The 12,190-nt window shown below is 44.6% G+C and overlaps 1 protein-coding gene across 1 annotated transcript in view; it reads right to left on the reverse strand.

Moving 5' to 3' along the window:
* LGR4 (leucine rich repeat containing G protein-coupled receptor 4) overlaps positions 1-11,043 on the reverse strand; it is a 97,423-nt gene extending 86,380 nt beyond the window's left edge. Inside the window, exon 1 of the mRNA XM_081238791.1 lies at positions 10,346-11,043. Within this exon, the coding sequence (XP_081094917.1) occupies positions 10,346-10,530 (185 nt within the window). The 5' untranslated portion in view covers positions 10,531-11,043. The remainder of the gene's footprint in view (positions 1-10,345) is intronic.
* Between the last annotated feature and the right edge of the window lie 1,147 nt (positions 11,044-12,190).

Raw genomic sequence — 12,190 nt, forward strand, 5'->3', positions numbered from 1 at the left:
ATAAGGTTGTTTTTTTTTTTTTTTTCTTTCTCCTTCTGGAATGCCACCTCAGCCAGGGTGGTGCCAAGGGCAAATTCCTTTAACGCAGAAAAAGACCTGAAGAAAAACAGCAGTTGATTTACCCCTCTGTTCCACGTTCTTGGCCCTCTCCTGCCACACCTGCTGACAAGCCTCCACACTGTGGATTCAGATGCCACAAAGCAAAGCCGTTAATGCTAGCTGAACTGAAACCAAGTCCCCAGTAGAAGCTGGTGCTACGCAACAGAAGCCTTAAAGGTCAATGTGGCAGGGATTGGCTAGCATGAGAATGATCAACTGACCTCCTTCTGCAGACTGACAGGAAGATAAACATAAAGGCAGACAGTCCTAAAGGTACGTTTTATCGGGAACCAAGCATCCTTGTTCCCAACTTGTGTATCCATCAAACACATGCCACATATCAAACCTGGGAGAACAGCCTCGAAACGTCCTGCATACACACACACACACACACACATACACACACACACACACAAATTCCCTTTGGTGAAATAACTGATCAAGCAGGAAACCCCACCGTAGAAGCAGGTCATACAAACTTAATTCAAATTGATATTAGAAACTGACTTATCCAAAACACGAGATTTCCTTTCCACAGAATGTAATAGGGCTTTGGAAAACACAGTCTGATTGCTAACAGCAGGGCCTGTGGTTAGCACACAAACTTGCCAACCTACCATGAAGGATGAAGCCTTCTGCTGCATTCCCTCACAGCCCCAGACTGTTTGCAAAGGGCAGGAATGAAATATTCCATATGTTTTCTTTGTCGGTGACATGGCTATTGAAAGCAAGGCCATGGTAGTCTCCCTGCTGAGGGACTGGGTCAAGCTATTCATGTGTAACCAGGCAGATGTCAAGATGGTAATGGGAAAAACATCTCAAACATTTTTTTTTTTTTTAAAGAAAGAGACCCAGGGTAGAAAATGCACAACTGTATCTGAAACACTCAACCAATCTAAATAGGTCATGAGCACTCTTGCATATGTTAGCTGCTACTCTGAATTTACAATTCATTTTCAAATCAGAGCTGAATCAAAACCCAGAAAAGTTTTTAAGGGTTCTGAGAAAGATTTAACTGTGCTTACCAAGAATGTCATATAACTTTGGAGAAATATGAAAGATTTTAAAGAAAGGATTTTAGTTCTAAAGTTACTTCAAGGATAATAAGCTTTTCTTTATCCACAAAACACAAGCATTTGTCTCAAATGTAAAGAAAATTCACAGGTATCCAATAACCAGTAAAATATCATTTTCAAAGTACTTGAAACAAAAAGTTCTCCCATAATCTGCATATTGCTAGAGACAAGGTGATATGAAGAAACAAGAACTCAGCTAAATTGTCAAACCTGAGCTAATCTTATCAATCCCCAACATGGACAGTGATGAGAAACTGCTGGGCACTCATTGGCATGAGGCTTCTTAAAGAGTTAAGCATTGTTTCATGAAAATCCTCAGTGTTCCAAAGTCTGGAAGTAGAAAATTATTATCTAAAGATCACACTGACACTGTCTAAGGTCACGTGCCCGTTTGCTGTGAGGACAAACAATGTGTTCCCCTATTAGGAGAGTGTCCTTCAACTTGACCAGCCATCTCAGGGAAGCAATGCCCAGTGAGAGACCAAGGCAAGAAAGCATGATTTCCTCCAAGCTCTCTCCTCTAGAGAAACTGTAACTCCCCACCACTAGGCTTTCTTGTTAGAAAGGGAGTAGCACCACCTGTAAGAAGGAATCTTGATAAAAACATATGAATTACTCTTTCTCCACCAGGACCTTTATGGTTTTCTGAATGAAAAGTCTACCAGATGAAGAGTCCTTTTTCCATTAGCACAAGGGCTCACTGTGAAGTCTCCAACAGGCTATAAACCTGATATACATTCAAAGAACCAGAGAAATAGGGTTTAGAATTTTAAATCTAAGTGACGTAAAGGGATAACACACATAGACAATTGCTGAGTCACTCCCCAAAGAAATGACAACATAATGTAATGGGTCCTTGCTGTCACTCAAACAGGTCATGCTAAAGTTTCCTACATGTGACCCTTGAAGATAAAGTCAAGTGACCTCTTCTTGCAGATGGAAAAGACAAAGTCTAAAGGGATTAAGTGATACCTTCAAGCGCACAGATTTAGGACCTCAGGGGTCTTGATTCCTTGTGCCACACTCTCAAAAATAAAACAACTTCTGAAGTCCTGTTCATAAAAATAGGTGCATAAAAAGAAGACTGGAGAGTAGATAGTGACATAAAAAGCTGGATTATGCGACCACGGACTCAAAATGACCTTGGAGAGAACAGAAGGCCAACAAGAAAAAATTTTCTTTCTTACAAAGTTAAGAAAACATTAAGATTTTAAAACAAACCCCACTAATCAAATGAGATGAACTAGCAGTAGCACAGAATGGATGAAAACTGGGATTATGATAAACTGCTAAGTGTCAGTTAGTAAATCCACGTGTAATCTTTTAAAACATGATACTAAAATGTTAAATGCATTGAATAATCCTTTCTTAACTCTGATCAAATTGTATGAGAATTCTGTACATGCTTGATGTGAGATAAGGAGAGCCTGAAGAGGACCCAAGGGGCAATTATCAGATTCGGAAAATGCAAAAGCTTGATTTAGCGCCTAAAACAGAGAAGCGTGTGAACAGTATTCAAGAACATTAAGAAACCTAAAGGTTAATCGACAGTATTTGCCTTCTCTCCCCTCACCTCCATAAGAGTTGCTAGACTTCGGGATAGAGTTCTTAAGGTGTAAGGTATTCAAGAGAGAGAATAGTGCTGATTCTCTGGAGATTCTCAGGCAGAAAAAGAAGCTCCCTGAGATGGCTTCCACACACGGGAAGGGTGACAACGTAGATCACAGTGGTGGCAACCACAGGTCTCCTCTCTCCTGAGAAAATCTAGTCTGCCAAGCCCTTCTTGTATTATCCATATTAGTCGTATATTTTCTCTAAGGGCCTCTTAGCATGAAGCTTACCCTGTAGGGATATGGGAAAAAACAGAAGTTAAACAGCATCATAGCCCAGTCCCCAGAGTTTTAGAGAGAGAGACTGCCAACTCGGAAGCATACCTCCTACCCTGCACTTCCCAACAAGAAACGTGAATAAGAGTGAGACTTCTAATGGCCATCTATCTACCTCCCTAGGAAAACAGCTCTAATCAAGCTCTTCAGGGGAGTCTGGAGGTCACCACTTGCATTCAGTTATGCTGTGGCTTATACTGAGAGCTCCACATGGGCAGTCAGAGCCCGGGCGGAGTGGGCAAGTGGGATCCCAAGCAATCCTAGGTGCATTCCTCAGCCATGCTTCCCACAGAGCCAAGGGAAAGGCGCCATCTCCCTGTCAAAGTTAGGTCACTCTACTCGGGAGGGGAAATTCCCCCAGAGAAAACTTTAAAAATGTACAGGGAACAGGGAAAATCTAACTCATGATTTTTCTGGATACCACGCTCTGAAATCTGATTCAAAGAGCAAAAATATTCTGTTGCCACTGTGCACTGAGATTTTCATTCTTTTAATGGTCAATTTTATATTTAAAACTTTGTTGAAAAAAGGGGGGGGCTGCATTCTCCTAGTGTAAAAATAGAGGGGAAAAAAAAACTAGCTCAAGGGGCTTACATAACTCTTTACTTATCTTGACTCGGAATACTTAAATACAAATGAAATATGAAGGATAAAGGGTCATTAAATATCCTGTAATATATTAAATATGCTTTCCCCACACATGTTTTCTCACTAGCGCAGACAACAGACCAGCCCGGGATCTAAACGTATACCCAGTCTTGGCCCAGCTGCCTCCCAAAATATCTATGGTTTACATTTCCTTACAAGGATATTCTTATATTCTTAATGGGCCAACATGTTGCCACAGAGGGTTGGTTCAGTGCTTTTCCCATAAGATCTTTCATTACAGAAAAGCTAAGAGAACTACCAAAATATGTATTTTTTAAATGTTCATTTCTGAAGCCTACACTCTTAGATGGGCATTCCTGAACCCCAATCACTTGCATCTAAAATAAGAGATGCAAAATGCAAAATGACAATTCTTGCTGTAGACTTACTGCAGGGTCAGAGGGGGACCTGGCTGGCATGCTCTTTTGACTATTAAAATATGTAACACTATCAAAACGTGCTTTAGAGTCTAAAAACAACCACCCATTCAGAGTTTTAACTGCCTGTACACGACACAGACTATTTCTGTACACTATAAGAAACTTACTAAAAATAGTCCCAGCCATATACAAAGTTTAATAACAAATATTTGTCTATGGGTGGGTGAATCCAGAGTATACTACTACATAATTACAACTTGCCATTTAAAGGGGGTATTTGAGTAGTAATTTGCTCAAGTCTTTAGAAAGTTGAGATGTTACTAAATGTATATGAACTATAAAATCATTTCTAAACTCAATTTTGAACTTACCCAATTTCAGACAATAGAGCTGATACCCGGCCTACAGTTTGTTCATCAAGTGTTGAGACACAAAAGAAATGTCTAGAAAGGCAGACAAATTAGTCATTGTGTAAGAGTACTGATTTGCTAAATGCCCTAGTTTTTTTCTTCACTGACAGAATTTCAAACTAAAGCATTTTATTATCCTCAACGAATCTTTCGAAAAACTACACTTCACTGAACAAAATTGGGGACAAAGTTATCCATGTTCTTGTATATACAGGAGAACAAGCTTTGGGCATTGCCAAAAACTTGAAGGCTTCAGGAGGCAATTAAAGAGCAATCTAGATAATACATTTCTAAAGACAAAACCATGAACTCTCATTTAAAAAAATTAAAAGCAAAGCTGTCTGATCAAGTTACATGAGTCACATTTTTCAGAGTTTAAGGCACATTGGGCAGGGTTTAACTTGTAACCCAGGTATACTGATAAATATTGTGCTTTTATGGAAACTTCTATCTTTTTTTTTTTTTCGGTACGCGGGCCTCTCACTGCTGTGGCCTCTCCCGTTGAGGAGCACAGGCTCCGGACGCGCAGGCTCAGCGGCCATGGCTTACGGGCCCAGCCGCTCCGCGGCATGTGGGATCTTCCCGGACCGGGGCACAAACCCGTGTCCCCTGCATCGGCAGGCAGACTCTCAACCACTGCGCCACCAGGGAAGCCCCACTTCTATCTTTTTTATAGAGAAAAAGTGGGAAACGGTCTTAGAAAAATTTCAATGAGTCACTAAAGGATTCTTACAACTTCACTTGCTTGATAGTCTACACAGATTCAGAGAGATTCAAAGCAATGAGAGTCATTAGTCACCAATATCCATTATTTCCTGACAAGAAAAATGGAAATAAAAGGATAAGCACAACCAAGGACCCCAAAAACCAAAATCCAAACTTGCAGGCTGTCAGTGCTTTCCGCCATTATAAAGATTACAAAAATAAGAATTTGAGAGATAACCTGACAGAGGCCAAGAAAACGCCCAAACTTGCCTGGATCCACCTACCAGTACAGAACTTTGATCTTCCCTAAGAGATTAAGCTGTCAACTGTTACCTTACGATTCAGGTAAGAGCCAAGTGCCTGGACATTAAATGCTTGTGATACCATAACTGTCATTAGCATTTAGCTGGACTGAAAATCATAAAATATTAGTGGTTACCACAAGCCTTCAGGAGCCTTGAATGAGAATCACTGGTTTAAATTCTGGGTAGAGCTCAGACCACACCCAGCACATTGTTGCCTTCTGAGGCAGGTTCCCCAGTCTATGGATACATTCCAGTAGAGGTGGACAGTTGGGGAAGTTTCCTGGGTCAGGGAGGGATTTCAGGATTGAGATACCTATACTATACTTAACACAACAGAGAAGATCGGACAAACATATGGAAAAAAAAATCAAATTAAATAGAAAGAAAACTTTTGGCAGTAAGAGTTGTTTACTTCCTTGTTCTCAGGTGAAGAAGCCAAGGCCCTGAAGGGTTAAGTGTGTCACCACCTCAAGGTCACTCGTGTGATTTATTGACAGATCTGGAAACCAGCTCTCCATATTCCCAGCAGAATGCTCTTTCTTCTTGTGTTTAAAGAGAACCCAGCAGTTCACTAGTTTGTAAAATAAACGATCTGTACTTAAAGATGTTCATATACTGGCCTTGTTTAGAACAAAGTTCCCTGGTATGTAACACATATACTTCTCTAGAAAGACACACCGCAGAAAATAAGCTAACAGTGAAATTTACAGACGGTAACTTAGACATCAAAATATCAAAACTCGACCATTAAAAAAGGGTATAAACATTTAGCCACTGATTACTGACCTGCCAGGGAATACAACTGACATTGGAGGAAACGTAAGAAAATACTTTCAAATAATACTATTAAAAGAAAGGTGCTTGGAGTCGTGAAAAAAAGTACACCTTAGGGAAGAATCTGAGATGATACTTCCCAAAGAAGAAAAAGCAACAGATAATTTTTTTAAACCCTTCAAAGCCCCTCAGGTAACCATCAGTTCTATATAGAAAGCTCGCTAACCTGCACGTGTACAAGATACACACACTGTGAAGGCTGCAGAGATTATGACTAATTATATGGAAGTGACGATGTTGAGTAACTTTTTGTACAGTACCCAAATTACTGAAACAGAGTGATTTTATTTTCCACGTGTGAAGCCATACCAACAGGAAACAAGCAGGGCTATTCTACCCCAGCAAAGCGCCTTAGCTAGTCATGCATTCTGTAACAAGTCTCCATGGCAAATTTCCTAACACACACTTCTAAACACAAAGAACTCCTCCTCCAAGTGAGTGGCAATAAATAGGCTTGTGCAACTTCAACTAGACGGATATTCAGATACTTCTGGGATCTTTTCACGAGAGCAGCCGATCGCTATCGTCCCCTTGCCATCCTAAAACTGTGTAAGAATTATAAAATCATAGAATGTCTGGAAGCTACAAGCAGCCTTAAATAGAATCTAGTGAATCCAATGACTTCATTTTTCAAATGAAGAAACTGTCACCAAAAAAAAAGGTAGAATGACTCGCCCAAGGCCACACAATTACTCAGGGGCATGGTGAGGACTGTGACCAAGGGCTCAGACCTACCACCCTCTCCACAAAGCCACAGAAACAGCCTTTATAATCCTAAAACTATGCACCAGACATAACCTAGGATGTGGAAATTTGTGACCCCCATCTACAAGTCTCAAATTTTGTGACAGTAACACACAAAGCAGAGGACACACGTTCACTATCCCCTCCCCACCACCACCATGACTTCATCCCTTTCTCTCTCAATCAAGAATCTTGGAACACAGGTGATTAAGAGGGACCTTATTAGCTCTAATAGGGGAATAAACTTGAACCCTTCTGATTAAAAATACACTTCAGAATTTTAATACTAGTCCGAGTACCTCCTTTAAAACACCTCAGTGTGAAATGTGACAAGCCAGTGCACTGTGACACAGGATCGGGAACTGCCGCTGCAAAATATAAATAAGCACTACAGGTGCAGCAAACGCTGTGAACACGGGAATCCTGTCAACAACACTGAGGATTACATCTGACTCTGCCCCCAGACTCAGATAAAGCAGCTTTCAGCAGGAAATAGACACTTGGGCTGAACAAGTTTAAACGAGCCTAAAGGAGAAAAAGCAGGTATCCTCTCTCTGGGTTCTCAGATCTGGACAAAAAGCTAAATGCTGAGAATGCGGAGTTTGGCAATCCCGCGTGGGAATGAGGGCTGAATTCCAAGCCCCAATCCTGCCCCTTAGTGTGGCCTTAAGTCCTTATTTATTCACTGAAACATTAAGCGCCTCCTTTGTACCGGACTCTGGACTCCAAGTTGAGTAAAATAAAATCCCTGCTCTGTCAACGAGGAGTCCCAATGTGGGATGTGTACACATCTGAGTGAGGTTAAGGTAAGACACCATTGAGGAATGACAAGAAAATAGCTTCGATTAATAATTACAGTCTCATCTTTTTGACTTCTATTTTTGTGATTATCATTTTATGTATAACTAAACAGGCCTTGGTGCCCATGCTCCAGAAATTAGAAATCAGTGAATCAAAGTTTGGGAACCATGGATCTAGTTCCTTGGTGTGTACCTGTGTTCCACCAAGGCTGTGATGGGACAGCAAATCAGAAGGACTTTGCCAAGAGACCTTGGGTGATTCCAAGGTGTCTTATAAGATCAACTGGAGTGGGCAGATCACAGCATCCGCCCCTCTTCAACGTGGATTTTGAGATCACTGGTTTCCCAACATGCAAATATACTGCCCTTGAAATGCCCTTTACAAGGGCTCGTCATTATAACGTACACTTTTAAGGGTGAAATGAAGAGTGTTCAAGTGAAATAAGGAGTTATCAGGAGGTACAGCTACTCTACAGGTCACGAAGGGAAAAAGAAAATATAACACATTTGCCCACCGCCACAGCTCAGAAAGTGCTATGATGATGCTAGTTTAGGCAATCTGATCTGGACTGGTGCCAACTATTTATCTGTTTCCCAAGCCATGAACAGTCACTTATGTAAGGCTCAAGGTTGAGAATATAGCATTTCACTACTTTTGGTGAATTCTAAAGAAAGATGCCTGATGCTCTACAGCAAGGAGCGCGCTCTCATAAAAATAAAAATTTCTTTGTGGTTTTTAGGTACTAATGTAAAACAGCCCTCTTCCTTATAGGGCAAGTCTACACATTAAAACTCAAGGAATCTACTAAACAAGGTCTTTTCAACTGGTCAAAATAGTAAAATTATGCTTTTCTCTCTGGGACCTGAAAGAGGTTTCAGGGAAAGCCACCTCTCCTGAATGAATTCCCTAAAAGTATGAAGAGGTCTTGGGGAAAAAAAACAGCCCCTTCCCCTCTACCCAGTCTTCTTTCCCTTACTTCTCCTCACTCCCACCCAAACTTTCCCACGTAGGGTACCTTTGTGGGCAAATTGCTCGTCACTGCAAAGTTAACTTTTTTTTTTACTGAAAAGTTAAATTTCACCATATTGAAGGAAAATGACTTCAAATGTGTAACTAAAACCTGAAACAAGGGGGAAAAAAAAGGAGAAGGGGGCTGGCGGCCAAAGAATGAGACAGGTTCCAAGGCAACTGGCCACAAGACTCAAAAAAACCCCACTGGCAGAGGGCAAGCAGAACACCTCCCACCAGCCACCTGGAAACAGCATCGCTCTGGCCTGCACAGAAAGGATCTCTTCACGGGGTCTGTTATTCCTTTCACACTGTCTATTTCTAAGAGGTCCCTCTCAGCAGCTGTAAGGTAAAAGGAAATTCCCTTTACCCAAGGCCTCTCAGAATCCCTTCCTCTCTCAAACAGTTCTTTCACTGCCCTTGATTTAATCTGGCCGCACAGCACAGCAAGGCAGGACAGGAGCATACACCAAACCCTGCACGCAGTTACCCCATTCTTTCTCTACTGGTGCCTTCTGCCAACACCACAGCCAACACCTATTTCAGAGTCTTCGTTTCTAAAGCGAATGTCTAAAGCTCTCCGTCCCCGTTTGTGGAGGGGGTGTTTTGGAAGTCAGAACTATCTGAGTGACTTTCCCAACCTCAGGCAGCTCAAAGGAAAAGTTCTACTGGTTAAGGAACAGCAGAAAACGGCTACCTTTGGGGACAGGCAGAGCTTATGCTCTGGAACTTTCATTTTCCTCCAATATCCTGTACTTCAGGTCAGCATTCCTTCTTTAAAAGGCCTTGTTGGGTAAAAGTATTTCACCCAGAGAAACCTGCAATTTCCACCCCCCTCCCTTCTCCGTTGTTTTCGCCCGGTTTCCCTGAGAGCTCCAGAACCCCAGGCGTTTGCTGGTGAGTCCGGAGTGGAACTGGACTGAGGTGCCAGGTCGCTCCCCCCCCGCCCCCCCGGACAGGGCCAAATGGGAAGGCCATTCGCCCCGACTGCGGTACAGGTGTTTTCTTCTCCCCACATGCTGGAACCCAGGAGGCTCCAGGTGCTTCCCCACGAAAATTAACTCGGTCTCAGACTCAGGCCAAGTTCTAGCCGCCCTCAACCCTGCCGCCAGCAAAACTCTTGCCAGCTGAGCAGGGGCCCGCGGGAGAAGAGAAAGTCGCGTGAAAAGGCTGCCAGGGGCAAGCGTTTCCAGATTCCTCCTTCCTCCTCGGCCCCACATGCACTTGGGAGTTGGGGGAGGGTGGTGGTGATCGTGCCCGAAAAGTCTGGGAAAAAGAGCTACACGAGTCTCGGACCCGGACTGGCAAAACTTGTGAAGCTCGCGGCGCTGGAGCGGGTGCCAAGGAGGTGACGGCGCCCCCCTCCTCGGGACACTGGGGATGGAGTGGGATCTGCCACTGGCTCCGCCCCCCGGAACCCCCTCCGGCGTCCCCTCCGCCCGCACTCACAGCGCTTGGGTGAAGGCGCTGAGCCCCTCAGGCACGGCCGTCAGCCCCTTCCCGGAGCAGTCCACCCGACGGTCGCCGTCGCAGCTGCAGGGCGCCGCGCAGAGAGGCGGCGCCGCGCCGCTGGGCTCGGCCGAGCCGCGCAGCCCCAGGGCGAGGAAGCAGAGCAGCCCAAGCGGGCCCGGCATTGCTGCGGCCGCCTCCAGCGCCGGCCTCTCCCGCGGCGCCGCGCCTTCGGCGCGCCTCTGGCGCCCTCCGACGCCCCCCGCCGCCCCGGGCGGCAGGCCTGCGGGCTGGGCCGGGGGCTCTCCTCTCTCTGCAGTCGCGGGGGCTCGGCCCCTTCAACAGTCCGCGGCAGCAGCAGAGCAGGGACGCGGCGCTCCGGAGTTTCGCCCTACCCGCTGCTCCATGGAAGCGCAGAGGCAGCCCCGTTCCTCCGGCGGCTCAGGCCAGCCGGCCGGGCCGGGCGCAGCTGCAGGGGCCGCGCTCTGCCATCGCACCCGCCTCCCGGTCCCCGGCCTCCAGCCGCAGCCGCTCTTCAAGGTTGCGGAGCGCAGCCTTCAGCCATGCCGGCCCCTCGCCACAGTCCCCCACCCGGCTCTCACACAAACACCCGGGCTCTTTCTCGCTCTCTCGCAGCCGCAGCTCAATCTCCTCCCGTCCTTTTCCCTTCTAGGGTTGCACGCTCGGGTTCCCAAGCCCCCAGCCGCTGGGTTATGCAAATCACTTAGGTACATGCAAAACTAACCCGTCTCCTGGAGCGCCATTGGCCGGGGGAGGTCTCGAGCTCATTACTATGCAAAGAGAGGAGCCGCCATTGGCCGAGAGTGGGACCAGAGGGGCGTGGTAATAGGGCGTGAGTGACAAGGTGGTGGTGATGGTGGTGGTTCGCGGCAAAAATCCCTGCCTTGGCTCGATTTGCGTGGCAGGTTGTGGATCGAAGGTGGAAGCATCCGAACACTTAGAATCTGGGTTTTCCCTCCCCCACTCGTCGTCTTCTCTCTGCAGAAATTGGATCTCCTAAATTGGATGACCTGAAAAGTAGAACTTGCCTCCAGCATTCAGTTAAGTTTCAAATGACTCTCCACTGTTCCAAATGGCGAGGACTTTGGGAGCTGTGCAAATGGAAGAAAGATTTTGAAGAGAAGAGAAAAGGTTTCTCTTAATCTGACATAAATATTTGAGTTTTAGCTATATACTAAATTAAAACAGTGTACCCCCCATCCCCCAAGCGCCTCTCACTTCAACTGACATCTTTATACCTACCTTGATATGCACTTGATAGCTAAGTCTTAGCAATTAGCCATCCACCATACAGAGTTTTGGTGACCGCAACTCAGTTCGCTTTCTCATCTACTTTAAAATCCTAGAACACAGGAATCTTGTTAGGGTCAAAGGAGGTGATGTTTCTGAACACTGGGCAATTTCTCCAGACAGCTTTTGCTGTCATTTGAGTTCTAGGTAACTACCCTTGAGAAGCCAGCAGCAACTTTAGTGTTAGGTAATTATCAGCATTCCTTCCTCTTCTGGACTTTTGTGGCTTAATAGACTCCATGTTACTGTTATCATTGTTTGTACCAAATACTGCGTTATGGGCACCTCCTTTCTTGCTTTCCACTGTGCCTTTGGGTTACTTAACTCTATTTTGAAGACACTGCCATGAATACTTTAAATTAAGGCAGGCAGGGTTAAAAATGTCACTGTCATCAAGTTGATTACTCATGTCATGTAAGTAAAATTAAAGAAAATGGAAATAAGTTGATGCAGACCCAAGGAGTTTAAAATGAAAAATTTCCATCATCTTTAAATTCAGGAGTTTATTTTAAAAATAATGCCCAGTTGGGCACA

This window comes from Mesoplodon bidens (genome assembly GCF_964165515.1).
Source record: "Mesoplodon bidens genome assembly, chromosome: 7".
Taxonomy (NCBI): Eukaryota; Metazoa; Chordata; class Mammalia; order Artiodactyla; family Ziphiidae; genus Mesoplodon; species Mesoplodon bidens.